The sequence below is a fragment of the Bombyx mandarina genome, chromosome 05, assembly GCF_030267445.1.
Source record: "Bombyx mandarina strain Sakado chromosome 05, ASM3026744v2".
Taxonomy (NCBI): Eukaryota; Metazoa; Arthropoda; class Insecta; order Lepidoptera; family Bombycidae; genus Bombyx; species Bombyx mandarina.
This window is the reverse complement of record NC_143212.1, coordinates 12359434-12382307: the sequence shown is the minus strand read 5'-3', so window position 1 is coordinate 12382307 and position 22874 is coordinate 12359434. Positions and strand designations below refer to the sequence as shown.

The following is a 22874-nucleotide window of genomic DNA, read 5'->3' as shown; positions in this document are numbered from 1 at the left end:
CTATCTAAACAATTTGTGCTTTAAAGCATTTGACACCATACTACTAGGTAACAACAAGATACTGAAAATGTTGGATATCACTCCTAATAATTTAATATGATGATGAAGATAAAAATATTTGTTGATACGAATACCCAATAAGTGATCTTGTCGTATCATGACCATCGACAATGACAGGGAATTATAATTTGCGTAATAATTAATGATAGAGCATCTTGTGGGCCCGCACAGGTAGATACCACCAGTCTCCCTATTTCTGCCGTAAAATAGTAATACTTTTCGGTTTGAAACTTATACATAATATAGAATCAACTAAAACCATTTCAGATACCAAATATACCGAAATTACTACCGAAATTTCTCGAGTGGGCGCAACTTTAACTTATTTACTAATCAATTAATCATTTACTATCAATTATTAATGTTTATAGTTTGGTTTATACATGAATTTTTAATAATACAGTCCATTCTTATAGATGGAATACTTTTAAGAAAAGAATCGGTATATATTTTTTTAAGATCAAGAAAGAAGATTAAGAAAATCAAGAAAATAATTTGTTTTATTATAACTTATTTTACAAACGAGCAATGTGATGGTTCTTTAAAAATTTCAGTATTTTAAAAAAAAAGTTTACCTAAGCCCTTTAACGTGAAAATCGTTGTCCAGGTTAAGATATATAATCCAAGGATCAATTTGATTTAAATAACTATATCAAAAAAACTTTGCAGCAAAAATACGCAGGGTGGTAGAATCAATGCGTGCGTGCCATATCATGCGCTACCACCATTTTTATAAAAAACTAGCTGACCCGGCAGACTTCGTAGTGCCTCAATCGATAAATAAAAGACCTAAGCTTTATCCGTCCGATGGGGGACACATGAAAGGAAAAACAAAATTGTTATTTTTATTACATTTCGAGCATTTTCATATTTATCTACCTTTTAAACCATCTCTGGACTTCCACAAATAATTCAAGACCAAAATTAGCCAAACCAGTCCAGCCGTTCTCGAGTTTTAGCGAGACTAACGAACAGCGATTCATTTTTATATATATAGATTTTTAAAAAATGCGTGAAGATTTTATTCCTAAAACAGTATGATGATAGTAGTAAGTTCCACAATCATGTAGAAGTCTTAATTTCCTCAGAAACAAATCACTACACAAGAAAGTCCATTTCTGAGCTCATTAAATTCCCTTTTTAATATGAAATTTAGCACGGATTCTACGGTAATCATAATTACGCCATATTCCCGAATTCATTTTGTTAAACGAAAAAACTTCAGTTGACAAAAATTGACAGTTAGAAGCTTCGAGATTGATCATCAATCAGTGATAAATGGGTGTTCAATCCTGCTAAAGAGATCACAGACTCGTTAGAGTCCTGTCCGAAAGTCCGTCCTATTATTTTATTTTAAATGACATTATTTTAACTGTTATTAAACAACAATAATTGCAAAACTGTAAGGTAATGAATTTGTTTTCGTTCCCAGACTGATACTGGACAAATTGAAGGCTTCAATCAAGTAAAATTTAGTGGAAACGCTATCTTGAATTTATTGTTTGTTTTCACTTTGAAAGGGGACATCCAGGGAAAACAATACAATTTACCACTATATAAATAAATTTTATGTCGTTACCAATAAATGGTATGAACGATTTTTTCGCAAATAAGCTAAATACAGAAATGTTAATGAATAAGTTCATATAACGCGTCTTGTTTATCTGTAAATTCCTTATTCTTGATTATGCTGATTATGGCGATATTAAAAAAGGTATATCCGAATTTCACAAGGTTTTCACAAATAAAAATAAAATTAGACGTTTTCGATTTCATCTTGTTATTACATTGGTTATTTTACAATAATTTCCTGATCGCAAACATACGTGTTATAAAATATATTATTATAATAGAGCCTCCAATTCAAACATATAAAAGCGGGATTTAAGTGCATGTGTAGGAGGCATACAATTTTACTATAACATGTGAAATATAATGTGTGGGCGTTGGAAGTCGATTACACTTGTTTAATGAACTATGACCGTACGATGTAGTAATTTGCTGTTTATAAATACTTAATAAAAATCCTATTAACACTAAAGGTTTATGAGGCCAACTTTTTTTAAACAATCTCGTAAAGAGTCGATGCACTACCGAAGGAGAAAAGTATGTATGAGTCTACACGCTTCGTTATTAGTAAGTAGTAAGCACTTTTATCAAATGATCCAACTATATCGGACTATTTATTATAAGAGCACGTGTTGAAAAACGGCTTCCACGATCAAGGCATTGCTTCGAATATTGAAAATGGAACTCGTGAATCGTATTAATCTATGTAAAAAATTTTTTTTGCTTATATAGGTAAACGCCCTCTCGGTACACTTCAAGAACGTAAATCCACCCATCTTGAGACGTCAGATCTATGTCTCAATACTAGCCACGCACGAATTAAGTCCATTAATCTCTCTATTTGTATTACAAAGCAATCATTCGTTCCGTCATAGAGGGTAGTAATAAAACAATACAATCGAAGCTTCAGTTCAAAGGACACTACTTCTAAATCGATTTTGATACACATTTTCAATCACCAAAAACCCTATTAAAAAATAAATGCGTAAACGAACTTGAACTTTCAAGGTTACAAAAATTACAACCAAACGTAACGTAGGCACAACAACAAGTTATAACAGAAAATCTGTAGGCGTTTGTTGATATTTGCCATCATTGTGTTGTGTGGGCGCGTCTGTTAATTCTAACTCCCGCCCACAGGGCTTCATGAGTTCGTTCAGATCAATAAGAAATATATTGTGATCAATCTACTGTGGTTCCCGCGACCCGATTAACACTGTATCCCTCGCAATCTTTTAGTAGAGATTTTGCTACGTTAAATATTCGCCACGTCGTAGAGCCGTGCTTTTTAATAAGCTTTTATTAGCTTCATACGTATGTTATTATCTATGTTAGTAATGGAATTTTGGACATGATTTTGACCCCGTCGGATTAACTCGAAATTTGGCATAATTATTGAAGCCCGTGACAATAATTCAATAACGGCTAGACCCGTTATTTAATTTCAGCAAACAAATGCATTTCAGCGTTTTTTTTAACTATTATTTATTTCTTCCTGTGAATGGTATTTAATCGAACGGCTAATAAAGTTAAGTAATAAGTTTTATTTTGTTTTTTAAGAAAATAATCTGAAATGGGTCAAATTAATTGTCTGCTATTTATTTTTTCTACTTTGTATAACTATGTTACCAAATAAAAGTCATGAGTTTTTTTTTTTATTGCTCAGATGGATGGACGAGCTCACAGCCCACCTGATGTTAAGTGGTTACTGGAGCCCATAGACATCTACAACGTAAATGCGCCACCCACCTCGAGATATAAGTTCTAAGGCCTCAGTATAGTTACAGCGGCTACCCCACCCTTCGAACTGAAACGCATACCGCTTCACGGCGGAAATAGGCGGGGTGGTGGTACCTACCCGTGCGGACTCCCAAGAGGTCCTACCACCAGTGAAAAGTATGTTTGTTCATTAAAAATCAGTCTAATGGTATTATGAAGTTTTGGACAAGTCCAAATTGGCGGCTGGAAATCTTCAACTGAGCGAAGCGCCACTTCACGCCTGAAAAAAAATTTTTGTTTTACAAAACACAAGTCCGTACTGCTCTTAGCACTGCTTAGTACTGCTCTGAACTCTGGGCCGGTGCTCCGAAATACCAGCTACTTCCATTTGACTCCACAAAGAATAGGGCCGTTCGCATTGTCGATAATCCGGATTCTCGTGGATCGCTTGGAACCTCTGGGCCCACGGAGGTACTTAGGCTCTTTCTGTATTTTGTACCGTATGTTCCATGAGGAGTGCCCTGAGGAATCGTTTGATATGATCCCGTCATCTTGTTTTTACCATCGCACCGCCCGCCACCGGAGTAGAGTTCAAACATACTACTTAGAACCACTGTGTTCATCCACAATGTGTTTCCAGAGATCTTTTTACCACGTAACATCCGGCGCTATGACATATCCTACTTCAAACTAGGCTTATGGAGAGTACTGAACGGTAGGCAGCATGTTAGTTTTGCACTTGGCATTGCTGACGTCCATGAGCGATAGTAACCACTCACCATTAGGCAGGCGGCATGCTTGTCAGTCTACAGGTGCAATAAAAAAAGAAAGATAAGTCGATTGCCGATAGGCAGAACCGAGAGGTCTATATACTTAGAAAATTGCCGTGTATAAGTTGATTAGTTTCATTAAAATGCGTTACTACCAAACTTTTAGGAAACCGTTAAGGAATAAAAAAAATAATTAAATGGCAAAGTTTTTAACTTCTTTCATATTGATCAATTTTAAATATATCATTTACAAGTAGCTGACCCGGCAGACTTCGCAGTGCCTCAATCGATAAATAAAAGACTTTTTTTTTTTTTTTTTTTACGCTGGGGAATCCATTTACGGATACCCGGTCGAGGGGGGTAACGGACCGGGTTATGTCGGACTCCGGCGCCTCCTGAGAGGAAGAAGGGGAGAAGAGAAGAGCCGAGGTCCTTCACCTCCCCCAATTTCTCACAGGAGAGTACGCCTTGAAAAAGGCGCGCGAAGCACTTGCCCCGCAGAACGACTACCGACTAAACCCCATCGAGCCCCACCACTCCGACTCCACGAAACCCACGGTACCGCACAGTGCGCGCCGAAGGCTCGCCGTCGCCGGTACCCATCCTGTTAGTAGGACGGCACTCCATCCCCGGGAAAATCCCGCAGGACGTCGTCTCGGAGACACACCGTGAGCGGTGCACAGGAGCCACCTTGCGCCGCCTCACCACCGGACCAACAGCCGAGTACCGGGCACCCCCGCAACCGGCACCCGACAGCGCCTACGGGAGATGAACGGGAGCTTCGCGCCCGTGCCGCCCACTCCGCCTTCTTCGCTGTGAAGCCGAAGAGGGATCCCACTCCCTTTCGCGCTCCTCAGCCTCACGGAACGCCATGACCAGGTCGCAAAACCTGGTCATGGCCTCCCAAGAATTCTGGTCCTCTAGCATGCGGGCGATGACAGCCCGCAAGGAGAGGTCTCTCCCCAGCACCGCGATGAGGTCTCGCCGCGAGCGCTCCCAACGCGGGCACGCTTCGAGTGCGTGCTGAGCGTCATCGTCCGGATGCCCGCACTGGTGGCAACCCGGATGTGGCTCTCTCCTGCCGACCTTCCACAGGTACCTCCCGAAGCAACCATGCCCCGAGAGGACCTGCGTTAAGTGGAAGGAGAGCACGCCGTGTCGTCTATCTGACCATGCCTCCAGCACGGGCACCAGGGCCTCGAGGGTGCGTCGGCGAGTGACTGAAGTTTGGCCAAGCTCCTCCAGCAACCGCTCTCTCCACTTGGCGTACGCCAGATGACGCGCAGCACGCCTCCACCGACCGACAGCCGACGGGCCGGGCGTCCGTCCCCGACTCAGGGACTGTGTTCTGCGCCGGTATACCGCAGCTGCTACCTCAGCCTCGAGATCCCAAGGAAGGGAACCGGCGAGGGCGCAGGCGACCTCCCGGGAGATCGTACGGTACCCCCTGATGACTCTCACCGCGAGCACCCGCTGCGCTCGTAGCAGCAAAGCTGCATTGCGCGCAGAGAGTGCGGGCGACCACACGGGAGCGCCGTACAAAGCCATACTGCGCACGACCCCCAGGTACAGACGCCGGACGCCGGCGCTGCAACCACCGACGTTAGGGACAAGACGGGCTAGTGCGCCCGCCATCCCCAGCAGCTTCGGGACTAACTCACCAAAGTGGTGGTCGAAGCGCCATCGACTGTCCAGCACAAGGCCCAAATATTTGAGCTTCGGCTGGACAGCGATCGATACTCCGCCGACTATGAGATTCGCTCCCGGAGGAGGTCCCCTCTGGACTGGGTGAAAGCACACCGCTTCGGACTTGCGGAGGGCCACCTCAAGACCTAATCTCCGAATGCGACTAACGACGGTGGAGACCGCCGCCGTCGCAAGGATCGCTGCGGCTCTGTAGTCAGCTCCGCGGGCCGTCACCAGCGTGTCGTCGGCATAGCACACTACGTCGACGCCACGCAGGCTAGCACCGCGCAGGACCCAATCGAAACCGATGTCCCACAGGAGTGGTCCCAGTACCGACCCCTGCGGGACCCCGCACGACACCGCTTTCCGTCCCCACCCCCTCCTCTCGGGGAAGACTACATTTCGCCCTGAGAGGTAATCCTCTATCAGGGTGCAGAGACTAGGGGGGACGCGGTGAAACCGGAGCGATTCCACGATCGTGCTCCAAGGGATCGTGTTGAAGGCGTTGGCGATATCAATCGACACAGCCAACAACACGCCCCCCTCGGAGCACGCACGATCGGAGAGGTGGCGGACGCGCAAGACCGCGACCATGGTGGAGCGACCTCTCCGGAAACCATATTGGTTAGGAGCCAGGTCAGGCCCAACGCTTTCGAGGTGCTGGACGAGGCGACTGGCGACGATGCGCTCGAGGAGCTTACCAGCCTCGTCCAGCACGACGATTGGGCGGTACCCGCTTGGCTCGTCACGTGGCCGGCCTTCCTTAGGAATAAGGACAAGCCGACCAGTCTTCCATGGCTCTGGGAACCTGCCCTCACGGAGGCACCTGCTGAATAGCCCTTGGAGGGCAGGCCCCAAGCCGTCACCTGTCAAGGCGAGCGCCCACGCTTGGGACGAGATCCCATCGGGACCGGGTGCCGTGCGCTTAGCCCGCATCCTCTGCACAGCCAAATCGAACTCCACCTGGGAGACGTCCTCAAGCTCTTCGCTATCAGCAATCCGCGCCATTGTCATCACAGGGGGGACGAAGGCCATCCCGGATAAATCGGGAAACAGACCCCCGACTACCCGCTGCAATGTTTCCGGCGGCAGGGTGCTGGTTGCGGGAGGAGCCCAACGGCGAAGCGCATTACGCGCCAGCCTGTAGGGCCGCCCCCACGGGTCACGGTCCAGCGAGGCCAGTAGGTCGTTCCAGGCGGCCTCCTTCGCCTCCCCGATAGCCAAGCGCAGGGTTCTTATCGCCGTCCTGTACACTTCGTACAGGCGGTCCTCCTCGTCGGGTCCCGGCGCGTTCTTCGTCGTCGATATCGCTGGTATGTGCGACGACTAATATCGCATAGCCGGCGCTGGCTGGCGATCTCCTCGGTCCACCAATGAACTTGGCGCTTAGGAGCGAGAGCTCTCACGCGAGGCATAGCAGCGTCACACACCCGTGACATTGCCTCGCGCAGACGCTCCACCCCCTCGCACACGTCTGCTGGCTCGCCAAGCGAGTCAAGACGCCACGCCTGCACTATGGCCGCCTCACGCAACCGCTCGATGTTGAGACGCTTCTGGGCCCAAGGAGGACCCCTAGCGCTGCCACTGATGGGCAAGGAAAAGCCCCGAACAGAACCCACCGGGGTCGCGGCGACACTGAATCGGATGTAACGGTGGTCGGAGAGGGTCTCCTCGCCAACCATCACCGCCCAACCGCGTACGCGATATGCGACGTCAGGCGTGGCGAATGTAACGTCCACCACGGACCCGCCCAAACGTCGCACGCATGTGAGTTCCGTACCGCGATTGAGGATGAGGAGACCGCTTCCGACCAGCCACTCCTCCACCGCTCTACCTCTGGGGCACGTCCTAGAGGAACCCCAAGACAATGACTTGGCATTTAGGTCACCTAGAACGAGAATCCGTCGGAAGTGCGACCTTCCAACGACGCGGCTGAGCTCGCTGAGGAAAACCTCAAACTCGACGAGCGTCCTGTTTGGGGAAAAGTACACTCCCAACACGAATATCTCGGCCCAGAGGACGGCAACGAAGCCGCGACCTCTTTCAACAACGGCAAACGTAGGCGGAGCACCCACACAACAACGCCGGATGATTGCCACTCGGCCCTCCAAATCGGCCGCCCAATCGGGGCTCGAAGGGACCCGATACGGCTCGGCGACCACCGCAAGATGGGTCAACCCCTCCGCCATGCTCTGGAACAAAAGGTCCTGAGCTCTGGCGCAGTGGTTGAGATTCCCCTGCAGGAATCGAAGGACACCTGTCATAGCAGGACGCCATTCGATGTCTCCATAGCCGTACCGGGCTGCCTCCGTGCATTTTCAAGTGCAGCGGAAGTTCCTCTTCTAAGTCTCGGTCTCGGGGACTTGGCACAAGCCTTGCTCCCGGAGACATGGTCCGCCGGTCTGCCGGCAGCGGTACATACAGCGCAGTGTGGTGCAAGAGAGCAGCCGGCCGCTACGTGGCCGGTCTGGCCGCACCGATAACAATCCCGGCTGCGGTCGACCGACGAAGGACATCGGGCGCTCACGTGCCCTAGCTCATGGCATCGGAAGCACTGTAGCTTCTTAGCCTCTAACAAACAAGCGCGGAGCACGCTCCAACCAACCCTCAGTGTTGGAACGGCGAGAACCTTCATCGTGGCAACGACGGGCAACCGGACCAATACTTGACCCATCCCGCCTGGGCCAGACTTGATGTCTCCGATCTTCACCGCATCAGGAGCGCATTCGCCAATCCGGGCAAGCTCCGCGGTAAGTTCCTCCGGCATCAGGGAGTCGTCCAGTCCGCTGATGCGGATGGCTGCAGTCGTTACTGGCCTGGTCACTATGACCCCTTCTGCGGGCAGAACCTCACGAAGCTTTTGGGCCAGGAGATCGGCCTTGGCGCTCTGGTCTGCACCTTCCACTACCAGCACCTTAGACCCAGTCACTGCAGACCGGATGCGCTGGATGGGTATTCCAAGGGCCCCAGGATCTACCTTGGCCCTCGCTTCGGCGAGTACAGTGCGGTACGTGAGCCTCTTTCCACGGCCTCTGGTTGCAGCTTGAGGACAACGGCCTGAGTGCGTGGAGGGCGCAGCTTCTTCTCTTTCCTCTTTACAGAAGACCGGTCTTTCCTTTCCGCTTCAGCGATAGCTGCCGCTGGAACCGTCCTCACTGCTTCCTCCCTCGGTCGAGCACCCCTACGGGTGACCGTTGACCAGCTCTCGATCATGGAAGCTGGAGCCGGGAGGAAGGTGTGCGTTTCGGATGAAGCCGCTTGCGCGGTGACACTTCTCTTGGGGCCACGCATCCTCTTTTTCGCCAATGTCATCGGTGGAACTGATGACGGTGCCGCATCCGGTGCAGCGTCAACGACGACAGGGGGATTAGACGATTTTTCCCGGCTCCTCTGCTTGTCCGCCGCTAGCGGTGGTCGCATTCGGGGCTCCGGTAGAAGCCGTGCCTCCAGCCCTTCAAAGCGAGCGTCGAGCATAGTGCCGACAGCTCGCATAATGCGCTGTAGGCGCAACTCCTCCTCTTCCTCCTTGGTGTTCGGGGCCGGGGTCGCAGTCGATGTGGGCAACGCTAGCACCTGCGAAACCCTCGCCAACTCCCTTCTAACTTCATCGAGCTCCTTACGCAGTTGCAGGATCTCCTGCTCCTGCTTGACGTTGACCGCTCGCAGTCTCTTAGCCTCTTCGGCTGCGGTGTAGCCCACAAGGTCCTCCGTGGCCTCCTTGACAGTGACTGCCAACTCCTTCAGTGCACGCACGTACGTGCCCTTCGGGCTGCTGGATTTGGCGGCGACCATTAGGGCCACCTCTGCACTTTGATGGAGCCTACGCTCGGCATCGGGCTTAGGGACAGACCCTTCAGCCGCTCTCCTCTTGTGGCGTGTGGTGCGCGCGCTCTCAGTGAGCTCCTTCTCCTCTTTTTGTGCCTTGAGGTACGCTTGCCTGGCAGCGGCCATGCCAACGTACTGCCCTGTGGTCGCAGGGCGTCCCCGTCCACGCTTTGACGGCGTGACTGCTCTGGGCTTCACACCTGTCGGATCCTGAGCCTCCGAGCCGGAGCTGCTACTCAGCCCGTCCGAGCTTATATTGAGCACCCTTTTCCGCCGTCGTCGTGTCGGCGACGAATGGGTCGACGACTGGGCCGAACCAACTGTGGCCATATCGTTGTCCGACACGACATCGGCTCTTAAGGATCTTACTTCAGGGTCCTTCTCGGACATAATTTTCTTCTTTTGAACTCCATCCTTCCCGGACCTGACGTCTAGGCAGTTTTTGCCCCCCCAGAGTACGCGGGGCAGCGTGCGTCCGACGAGTCGGCCACACGAAGGGATTCTCCTCCCGCTGAGCAGGAGGTACCCTCCTGGGGTAATAACTTTTTTAAACTGGCCATTACATTACATTTTTATTTATTTTTTTAACCCGGGGTACGGTTCCCTGGGACACCCTAACGACTGGTCCCCCACCAGCCATTCATTCTCTCGCCGGGTGTCAGAGCTTAGAATTGGGTATGAGAGGGAAAGAAGATGAAAATAAAACCAAATAAAACAAAATAAAACCACAGGCGAAGAAGAATAGAAAGGCGTGTAAAATAAAACAATGAACGGAAACAAAAGAAGAGAAAGAGACAAGGTAAAACTTAAGATAAATAAAAATAACCAAGGGACAGTAAAAACAAAACAATAAAGTAACAAAGAAAAGGGAAAAAAGTGGAGGCCCACGCATCTCCAGAAGAACCACCCTTCAGCAGGTGAAGGGGGAGGAGAGCGTGTAGCCCCCGGTGCTGGTTTTGGTCCGCGTCGCTCAATCTCTCCCGCCGTAACACAACGGGAGAGAAGGAGCGATGCCCCTGTGACTATTGCCCAGAGGCCCGTGATCCGCCACCTACGGACGCGCCCGGTCGAAGTCCAGCAACTCCCCCGCAGACGAGACCCACAGCACGCAGAGTGCGCACCGCAAGCCCGTCCACGACCGGAATAAATAAAAGACCTAAGCTTTTGTATAAAATAAACTTAAAACAAACAAAAGGAATCCATCCGACGGGGGACACATCAAAGGAAAAACAAAATTGTTATTTTTATTTAATTCCGAACATTTTCATATTTATCTAACCTTTTAAACCTTCTCTAGACCTCCACAAATAATTCAAGACCAAAATTAGCCAAATCGGTCCAGCCGTTCTCGAGGTTTAGCGAGACTATCGAACAGCAATTCATTTTTATATATATAGATAGATATTATTATAGTTAGCGACACCCGTGTATATGTAAGTAGTTACTTGATTATATTGTAGATCAGATAGCTGCCAGACAAAAAAAAAGATGGAAAATCAGCGGTAACTCTCATGCATTGTTTTATTTCAATGAGAGAAATATCGCTCAACAGAAAGGGCCATTTTTTTTCATTCCTTCAGTTTTTATTCATTTATAGTAACGTGCGTAAACCCAAATTCAACTACTTAATTAATGCAATTATCAAATAGCCAAAGAAAGTACTGACGAAGAAAAGACATTTTATTTTTTGTTCAAATTTAAAAATTACAATGATATTGTGAAACAGTTGTTATTCAATTCCATATGAAAAAAACCTCACAATATTTCCTCATATTTACCAACGCTTTTCATTTTCTGCTCTTGATTTTCCTCCTTCCATCGGCCTGTTAAGGAAATTGGATTCTCACTCAGTATTTAAATCATACATATTTCAAGGGCTCATTATATTACATGATCATAAGCCGATCAATGAAAAAAGTAAAAGTAATAAACGCAGTCGCCAAACAATAGCGGGTGTAAAGGAAAAGAATAGAGGCATTATTGCCAGGCATTCGTGCCTCGGTGACATGAAAAGTCGTGATTACCAATTATATTTTCTTAATGCTCTTTAATCGACGCGCAATGTAAAACAAACAGAAATCATGTGACATGCAAGGGTAATGGTTGTCTGTAAGGCGGTAGACGGTAGACGGTACGCGAACTGTTTTTATTATATTTTGCAGTTTCATTGAATGTGAAATTACACAAACGATAAGTATTTTTATCTATAGCTTAAGAAATGAAAACTGTTATGCGTTTGTGGCGATCTACCGTCTAATGTTCGACCATGGCCTATTTAGGTATACCGCTCAATGTATCAGGCGATGCGATTACGACTGAATTTATGCTAGGCTTGTAGCTGACAGGTAGCTGACAAGTTATTGCGAGTGTTCTTACAACAGAGCACCAATACATTGTAATTTAAAAAAAAACCGTAAAAAAAGCTTACGCGCTTACTGTAATTAGGGCGTATAATAGGCCCTTGCAAATACATAGATACGACCATTCTGCCTATTTCGAACGTGAAACGCAAAGCTTAACTATTGTCAACAAAGCTTAACTACAATGTCAAATAGATATTGCGGTTTAAACCGTAAATCAGAACGAAAAAAATTAAATTACTCGATAAAAACCGATTTCAAGCTGAACTGTCCCAAGGCAATTAACAAAACGCAATCAACGTTAAATTAATTGAGACATAAATTAGTTCTTTGTCAATTAAAATCGTTTTTATCGGATAGCATGTCGGTCGCGGGCGGGACCGTACAAACAGGCAAATGAAACTAGTTATGATCTGTTTCCACAACGTAAATATTTGGCGAGCGGCACGCGGTGTGGAGCGGGGCACATGTCAAAGGCGCCGGCTCCGGTATTGATCTAGCGCTCGGGGAGAGCAGGGGCGCTGCGGGGGTGTGGGGGAGGAGACGCCGCGTACTACGGAGCCTGCCTTACGTAAGGGCGCAGCGCGTCTGACACCCTGTCTGCCAGTGTCGGCCGAGGCTGATTAATAAAACAACCTTTATCGGACCACTGCAACCGAGATATCATCGTATCTATCTTTAACGAATTAACTCTGAGCCGGCGCTCGGTTGCGGTCTTTTGATAATTAAAAATATTTCAGCGCTCCCGATGCGTACATTCAATTAGCTGTACGGGGCAATGTACTCGTTTTTCGTATTAAAAATCCCAAAGTTAATTACTAACAGCGTGCGATTAACTTTGATTTATGATTATGAATTTAGCCGTAGGTAGTACTAGGCTGGCTACGGTAATTACTTACGATCAGGTGTACAGAGGGTCGTTTGTTACTAAGCGCCTTTAAAAAATGTTTCCTAAAATTCTTTAGACTTTCTAATACTGGGTTTGACTAGAAAATCAGCTACATATCAAAATAAATCCAAACAAAGCTTCAAAATGCTGAATCTTGAAGAATTTCTGACCTACCAAGGTGAATTAGAAGAAAAAAAAACCTGTAATAAACTTTCATTTGTACATAATTACTTTCGAATTCCCTTTTGAAATACCGAACCGGGGAGGGGGCGCGGAGAGATTCAATTTTCTCGAGTTTCACTAAGTCACAATATTTAAAATGAGAATTTGTCACACGTAAAGAGAAGATATTAAATTGAAGTGAAACGTAAATCGGTTTAACCCTCTTTGGCTGAAACCTTGCGCTCAGCGGGAGGGCTAAACCGATTACAGTAACAAGATATTTTAAGCGGATCTTTGTTATTCGACATTTTTTTTATTTTTTGCCAATGTAGACTAGCCGGTCACCTGGAGTTAAGCAGTTGCGGGAGCTCATTGATGCCACGACGTTTCTGCAACCTACCTTGAGTCATGGGACAGAATCCTGCCGATGTATCACGTTCCGACCCAGCAGGCTGGTTCTGACCCAACGGGGTATTCCGGAACACCGCGGAGATCGGCGTCGTCAACTATCGTCTCGACGACCCGTCGGTCGGGCGTCCTTGGTGTGGCGCCGCGTGTCTGGTTGTAGTGTTGACCGCGGGAAACCCCCTACTCTGACCGGGTTCTGACCCCGGACGGAGATCGAACGACGGGTGTAAGAGTGCAGGGGAGTCGTTTACTGCGGTAGGCCCCTAAAAATCCTTGGGCTCGCGGTCTGTTCTCAACATCAGCAGATCGTCAAGTCCCACGTACACAGCGCGCCCTCTCGGCGCGGAGACCTCGTAGGAGGTACGGCCCACGACCCGAAAAAAAAAGAGATAGAATGCCCAAATGGTAATTAGATAAAATCTATCCGACTTGTCACATACGATTGTTTCATTATATCCAATTATTACAAGGTTTAACAAAGAACCTTGTTACTCAATATGGATGAATTACTTACCTCAAGCACCGGTCACCGTTCTCGTCGAACCTGTCACTTATGACGAAGGGCTTTGGCGAGCAAATTAACCCTCAGATACAGCCCACTGAGTTTCTCGCCGAATCTTCTCAGTGCATCGCGTTTCCGTACCCGGTGGTAGATTCTGCGAAGCATTGCTCTTGCTAGGGCTAGTGTTAACAAACGTTGGGTTAGAGCCCCGCGAGGTCACCTACTCGCCCGGTAAATCTAGTACGATCGCTCGAGGTCACTAGAATAGGTCGGAAAGATATATAGTAAAGTAAAGAAAAATGTATAGATTGCCTAATAATTATTATTAATTAGCATAAATTGTTTGAAAAATTTGTAAATTTCTGCCGCAAAGCAGTCATGGCACTTGAAGTTTAGCTCCGCCATTATACTATGAGGCTTAGACCTCATACCTCAAGGTGGATTCACAACGTGATGCCTCTGAGTTCCAGTAACCGCTCACCCATTTATACTAAAAATATACTTTTTCATTTATAGTTTGAGGCAATGCGTCTCATGTATTTGCACAAGCAAATAAAAAAATATTGATATTGTAATGACATTGTAAAGTGTCACTCGTTTTTATCACAAATAAAATGTTAATATTATTTTCTATTTGTTTTTTCCTTTTCTCTCTTGTACATTAATCCACAAACCGATTTTATGATTAGTCGTTTCGCGTTTGCAAACCAGACATACGCAACATATCGCAAGACTATAAAAAAATATTTCTCATTACGTAGCCGAATTACTATTCTGAACGAATAAAACTATTTTGATGAATATGCATTAGATGCATAGCTTTTTAAAAATAAATTTTTGATAACGCTTAGACAAGAAACAAACTTATATCTACTTACTTGAGTGGTATGAAAAAAAACCTGTCACGGAGACTTAAATAACCGGAAAAGTAATAACAATGAGAAACAATAAACCGCCCAAAACTTCTTCAAAGTTGAGATCTTGATCGGCAAGCACTTGAAAACATCGCCACCTGTCTGTCCATGGGACCGTTTTAAAGAATTTAAAATTCCAACTTCTGGCGGTGACGGCCGAACTTAAGCGAACAATGGCCGCCGAACATTCTCTGTTTGCTAATGAGGACATTGTGGAACAACTTGAATTAAACGAAACGGAATAAGAGGAAATTCGAGCAAGTTTCTTCGAACACTCAGTTGGCTCCCGGCGCTCATTACATTTATTATTCTTAATTACCAGTCATATTAGTCAATTCCTCTAGGCTGATTTATTACACGCAAGACTGAGAATGTTTTAATGGAGGATATACGGATAGCAAAAACATTTTCGGAAATGAAAGTTAGTGACGCTAAAGTTTATAGGTAAGCCGCAGATCAGATCACGAACTTTCCGGTACTATTAATCAGCAACTGCTGCCCAGAGACATCTCAAGGTTCTCCGTCCATCGAAACAAATGATGTAGAAGTATGAATCGCATTTGAATAACGGTTATCTCCTTGCGAAACTTTACAAATTAGGTATATTTTGCATCAGGAATAAGCAGTGTGATGTCTACTAGCGCAAACCTCAACTTGCTCTGAACAATTATTCGATTTAATCGAAAATTAAAATAAGGATAATGGATTCTTTTTTACCATCACCCACCAACAGAGCAAAAAACCAGTCACACCACACAGAGTTACTGTATTCATCCACAGCGAATAATGTATTCATTACTTTATTTCAAGTAGGTACTTTATTACTAGGACGTAGGACGTAGGTACGTAGGTACGTAGGTAGGACGTCTTGTGAGTCCGCACGGGTAGGTACGTCACCCCGCATATTTCTGCCGTGAGGCAGTAATGCGCTTCGGTTTTAAGGGTGGGGCTGCTAACATCAGGTGGGCTGTGAGCTCGTCCACTCATCTAAACAATAAAAAGCAAAATAAAAAAAAGTTTCCGAAATTTCGTGGCAAACATCACGAATTCGACTTGCCTACATTCCGCGAGCAACCTAAGAGCTATAATTAAACGGCTCATCCCATTACAGTGATCGTCCTACATTTGTATTTTTGTCGTGCCGTGACAAATACAAATGACGATATTACCTACCTACTGCGTTTATTTATTAGGAATAAGGGGTGGCCAACGATGCGGGAGATGTGCTTAAGCAGCGCTCCTCAATCACATTTCCGCTCTTCCGATATCATTTCGAAAGGCTCAATAAAAGTCTATGGTTTTCGTCTTTATTTCGATTATATCCGTTACCTTTCAACCTAACGTATCATTAATTTGTGACTTACTGTCGATCTTTTACAGTATGTCATTAAGTTCCATAATAAAGATGATTCAGTCTTTTTCATTCTGTACGTACTTGTTCACTACTCTACTGCCCAATATAGCGGAGCCTATAGAAATCACAGAATGAATGTTGGTACCTATCTTGAGACACGACTCTGTTTTGAATTATTACGTATTTCGTAATCAAGTATTTCGACAAAATTGATCGGTCTATGTACCTACATCGATATTTGCGAAGGAAAAAACAAACATATTTTAAACCGTTGATCATTGTTTCAGAGTGAAGAATTGGGCGTTGAAATTTGGCGTTGACCTGTGGGAGTTCGGAAGACATTTCACGAAAATGAATCAAATTCAAAATGTAAGCAATATTAATATTATGTACTATGTATAATTTTCTCCTTATCATTTAAAATTAAGTTCATATAAAAAATTTTAGTACTATAAAAACTTTTTATTAGCCAAAGAGAAGAAATATCCAATCGATCGAGAAGAAGCTTGTATGTAGACTATTGAAAAGAAGAAAAGGTGTCTATGGTTTTCACTTTTAAACGCGCTACGAGAATGTGTAAATTTTCCCCCTCAAAGGTGTTAGTGAGTGTACGTAGAGGCAAACTAGCCTCAACGGTCGGACGCTTTCGTACAAAAACACTGGCTTTTCACACTCCATATTTTCCCAGGTTTTATTTTGCAACAATAAACGAGTAGTAGGTGTTGCAATTAAAAATAAGTTTGCAAAAAAACTGTTAGATATCGAATCAAATACTGCTTAAAATACTGTTAGATATTAAAAATACTATGATACAGGATAATTAATTGATTGTGTTTATTTCGATTTCTTTTACTGAATCTTCTGTCATTGTAAAATAAAACAGGGCCTAAAAACCAATGAAATGAATTGCTCTGAACACATTAGTATTATAGTACAGGAGATTCGTATAGAACGAATATTATGACTGTTGTGTTTAAAGGTGAATTAATCGTATAAGTAAAAAAAAAGTCACGTGTTCTAGTTAATGTGTCTATTTTTAAATAAAACGAAGATCTCATGTCTCAAGATTAAACGTGTTTCGGGGCGAATTCACGTTTTGGTTTCTAAGGACTTCGGTAAACATTCGACACAAAGTTATTTTTTTATTTTTTATTTTTTATTGCTTCGTTTGATGGACGAGCTCACGGCCCACTTGGTGTTAAGTGGTTACCGGAGCCCATAGACATCTACAACGTAAATGCCGCCACCCACCTTCAAATATGAGTTCTCGTGTCTCAGTTTTTACAGTATAACGGCTGCCCCGCCCTTCAGACCGAAATGTATTACTGCTTCGCGGCAGAAATAGGAAGGTTGGTGGTACCTACCCGTGCGGACTCACAAGACCTCTTACCACCACCAGTAATCACGCAAATTAAAATTTTGCGGGTTTAATTTTTATTACGCGATGTTATTCCTTCACCGTGGAAGTCGTGTGGTGTTTCTTGACTTTTTTTTTATTTCACGACAAATCATCAGTTCCATCTTAATTAACTCTCTAATATGTGTCTTATGTTTTAGTTCAGCTCAAACTTAGCCTTGAGTGAGTCGCTTTGGACTTATCAATATGAAAGAACTTTCTCCAGTTTTCTATGATTGTTCTGAAATACATTCTCGACTATGAAATAGAGCAATAATATATAGTTTCCTACAACATAGACCGCATTAATAAAACCATCAAAATTCAGCAGAGATCGCAGCCCCGAACTAATATTATGTTTCGAAGAGAAACTTTTCCATATCTGAACTTTATTCAATATTAGCGAGAGACGCCCGCACCTCCGCCATATTACTCAAATAAATCATTTCTATCATTTAGTTTTATACGAATACTATAATACTGAATAGCTTCATAAGATCCTAAATAAAACTATACACATGTAATATTATGAAATTTGAACAACAATACATTGTAAATTTTCATTTGATTAAAGATTTTTAGAAAGTTATTTGAAGTCCGAAATGAAATACCTACTTATAATTGATAAATGTCAATGGAACAACACTTAAAATAAAAGTTGAGACTTTTAAAATAGAATTTGACCTTTTTAAAAACAAACACGAAATATTTCGTTGGAAAATTCGGTCCAAACTTGAAACATTTATACCTTTATATATTAATACGTGAAGTAAAAACTTTGTACCCCTTTTTACGAAAATTGCGCGGACGGAGGAGTATGAAATTTCTCACACTTATATAGAATATAGAGAAGGAGTGCACCATGCTAATATTTTTTTTAAATAATGCATAAAAGATACTTTAAATCAATAAAGAAAACATTACACACACTACCATGGATTTGACACAACACATACATAAAAATATACTGTTTGTTTACTGTCAATTGGGAAACTTTTGTTATTGTTTAAAGTCTGTGGTCGAATTGAAAGTAGATTAATATTGTTTGTCTTTAATATTATTGGTCTATAGTGCAGTTTTGGCGAACACTGTGATTATATTATCGAAATATAATAGTGTTTGATAATAGAACCATAATAATGTTTAAACTTATAATTTCAATTAATTATAGTCGAATCTCGACTACTGCGGGGCCACTAGTAACAATAATTTCATCGTTCCTGAACTTGGCGAACAGGTACATATCCATTGTTTACCTTGTCCCAGTTGAATACAAAGGCTAACCTACACCCAGTGCGGTGTAGCCTTCACGACTGCGAGAAGAGAAACAAATTAGGTTAAACTCGACTTTTGTCAGCTCCACTAGGCTTGCTGGGTACATCCGCTGCACGGACAATGGGAGCCCGAAACATTCATTTCACTAGCTCGTAGAAAAACTTAATTCATATAGCTCAGTCGTTTAACGTATGGTAATACATACTGAGGGTCTGTTATCCAATAAGATATTTACGATCTTGAATTGCAAAAGCCTTCTTTTAATATTTATTTAAAAGAAGGCCACAGAAAACAATCTTCATATATAAAAATGAATGGCTGTTCGTTAGTCTCGCTAAAACTCGAGAACGGCTGGATCGATTTGGCTAATTAATTGGTCTTAAATTATTTGTGGAAGCCCAGAGAAGGTTTAAAAGGTAGATAAATATGAAAATGCTCGGAATTAAATAAAAATAACAATTTTGTTTTTCCTTTGATGTGTCCCCCGTCGGACGGATTCCTGTTCTTTGTTTTAAGTTTATTTTATACAAAAGTTTAGGTCTTTTAATTATCGATTGAGGCACTACGAAGTCTGCCGGGTCAGCTAGTTCATATTTATAACTCAGTCGCTTAATATATGGTAACACATACTGAGAGCCTCTTAGCATATTTTCGATCATAAATTGCAAAGGCCTTCTTTCCTTACCTTTCCTTAATTGAAAATGAGTCTAAAATGAACAGACAGATTGCCTTGAAGCTTTCAATTGGCATTGGGTATACGTTTGAATATTTTCTTTTCAAGATATTCTAAATGGAACAAGCATAAAGACGGAAAGAAATTAAATATAAAACCTCCTATGTAATACGAACGGACGGGAGCGCGGCACAGGTGCTGGGCTCGATCAAATGTTACGTACCTACCATAATGGACTCGAATTTCTACAACAAAAAAAAAGAATACAGAATGTTCGTTTTAATAGTAATATTATTTTATATATATACTTTTTAGGTATGGTAAATTCTATTTTTGAATTATGGAATCAACAAACGTTTCTATACTTATTACTTATAATATATAACATAATAATATTTTAAAGAGGAAAAATTTGTTTGTATTGTATTGAATAGGCTCCGAAACTACTGAACCGATTTGAAAAATTCTTTCACTATTTAGAAACTACACTATCCCCGAGTGACATAGGCTATATATATTTTTTTTTAAATTAGGGATCCTTACTAAAACTCCAATAATGTTACGAAAATTAGAAAAATAATAATATAAAAATAATAAAAAAATAGATAAAAACAAATATTATTTAAATGAAAATAAAAGTTCATTAAAATAATAATAAATTATTCAAACTACTTTTATAATTTTCTGTGTGTGTATTATAATTTTTTATTTTGAAATTTTTGTTAAAGGCCCGAGCGAAGACCGAGCGGGTCGCTAGTATATACATATATTTTAGGTAAATTCCATTTTGGAATTGTGGATTCAAGAAACGTTTCGTTAATAAGAAACCACAAAACATTCACAAATAAAATACGATCATTACTAGAAGACCTGGTTTCGTTGGTTCTCTTAATTACGTCTGCTAAAAGTATTAAATATTTGATCCCTCATCGTCGTATTTTTTGTTCTTATTTAATTATTAAGGTATTCCATTACAGGTTTATTAAAAACGTAAATTACGTGTTAGTCTACACAAAAGGTGTTCATACAACGTTTCACTCGTTCACTTAATTAAACGAGGAGAGAATTTTTACAAAAGCTTTAGCTTCGGGCTAACTTAAAATGAAGTTTTACAACGCAACGAATCTTCCCGGAGCTCAATCTGAGCATTCTAACGAGAATATGAAATTCCAAGACGTCGAGCCATACTGAAATTTAATTACATCTGTAGTTGTATATTTTTAATTAATCGTTGATTCCTTTTGTTTTTTTTTCATTTTCAAACAAATATTAGAAGAAGAAGAAGTATTTTACATTTATGTTACATTACATACGCGATAGATTCTGTATTACACGCCTTTAAAATACGAATAGAAGATAATTTTTTTGTCTTCATAATTTGCTCATGTATTTATTTGAACATGTGTCTATTTCATATATTTTTGTGTAACATTTATTACATATCCTTTCATCACACTCGTTATCTCTCTTTATATTATTTTATATACACCTTTTTTAATGTCTTAGTACATTAAAATATAAATTAAATAAATAATACATTCAACAGCTACATATCTATATATTAATACGTGAAGCAAAAACTTTGTATCCCTTTTTACGGAAATTGCGCGGACGGAGGAGTATGAAATTTTCCACACTTATAGAGAATATAGAGAAGAAGTGCACAATGCTAATATTTTTTTCAAATAATGCATAAAAGATACATTAAATCAATAAAGAAAATATTACACACACTACATACCATGTATTTGCGCACACACGCATGCATACTATTTATTGTTAAACTTTTGTTCTTGACGTCTGTTGTCAAATTGAGAATAGATTCAATATTGTTTGTCTTTGTTAATATTTTTTATAGTGTAGTCTTGGCGAAATTTGTGATTATAGAAGAATAAAATACAATCATAATAGTCAAAAACTTACAATTCCAATTAATTATCGTCGAATTTCGACTACTGCGGGACCTCTAGTTATAATTAATTCTTCAAATCTTTGCGACCGTACACAATATCAGAGATCACGAAATTCAGATCAATTTTGTTTTCAAATTGGTATTCGTAGGTCTAGGCACTCTAAGCACCCGCTACGTATATCTAAGCTACGTGTATGAAGACTAGAACAACAAAAAGCCTTTGTTCGCCGTCGCATCTACGTAGGTACATACAAAAGAACAATAAGTAGGATGAAAATTCTCCACTATGTTCCGAGGCAAGCACTTATCTATCGGTTTTCATACAAAAGCCTGTAATTTTTTTAAGAATATTCTCAAAGAACCGTAAATTCGTATTGACTTGGCGTTGAAAGTTTCACGAAAACGATTCGAGATAAATTTTTTTGCAAAAGTCATAAGGCAGACCGAGCGCGTTTAGTACAAAAGAGATGTTCAGAACAAATTATGATGTAAACGTTTTTTTTTCTTTCACTTTTCAACAAACTGGTGGTAGGACCTCTTGTGAGTCCGCACGGGTAGGTACCACCACCCTGCCTATTTCTGCCGTGAAGCAATAATGCGTTTCGGTTTGAAGGGTGGGGCAGCCGTTGTCACTATACTGAGATCTTAGAACTTATATCTCAAGGTGGGTGGCGCATTTACGTTATAGATGTCTATGGGCTTCAGCAACCACTTAACACCAAGTGGGCTGTGAGCTCGTCCACCCATCAAGGCAATAAAAAAAAAACCATGAGTGCGTTTATCGATTCGTGCCGTTAACAAAACAGATTGCCCGCGTAACCTCGTTTTACTAAAAGGTAGCACAAACGAATACCATATATGTTCACAGAAAGTATCACATATCCCTTAGCGGTGTAAAGGAAAACGGGACACGGCGATCGTGCCCTTTTCCGTACACATTTTTTTGTGGACAAATGGAGTTCCCTTGTGTTAGGAAACGCACAAATACGTCCGGCCGAAGTGGAAAATCCTGTCCGGCTCCGGCAAGAAACGATGCCGCCGCATGACCAAGCGGTTTTTACCTACCCTCTCCCTTTCTCTCTCTCTCTAGTAAAGGAGTTTAACTGAATTAAACATTAAATACATCAAATTTTAACATGAGTTAACACGAATTGGATAAAAGAAAATTTCTAATAAATATTTTATTAAACTAAACGCCATGTACGTTTTCTTCTCTTCTTTTTCCCCACCTTACCCCACTAGGTGGGGTCGGCACAGCAATTTTTTTTCTTCCATTCTCTTCTATCAGCTGTCATCTCGACACTCACTCCTCTCTCTCTCATATCGTCATTCACACACTCCATCCATGTTTTCTCCGGTCTTCCTTTTCCCCCTCTACCTGCACTAGCATTTCCATAAAT

At 42.8% G+C, this 22874-nt stretch overlaps 1 protein-coding gene across 2 annotated transcripts in view; it reads left to right on the top strand.

Moving 5' to 3' along the window:
* The window catches only part of stol (voltage-dependent calcium channel subunit stolid), a 78613-nt gene that overhangs the window by 864 nt on the left and 54875 nt on the right, over positions 1 to 22874 (top strand). For both annotated transcript variants that reach the window (XM_089727816.1, XM_089727817.1), the window contains exon 2: positions 16506 to 16587. In XM_089727816.1, the coding sequence (XP_089583942.1) occupies positions 16506 to 16587 (82 nt within the window). The remainder of the gene's footprint in view (positions 1 to 16505; positions 16588 to 22874) is intronic.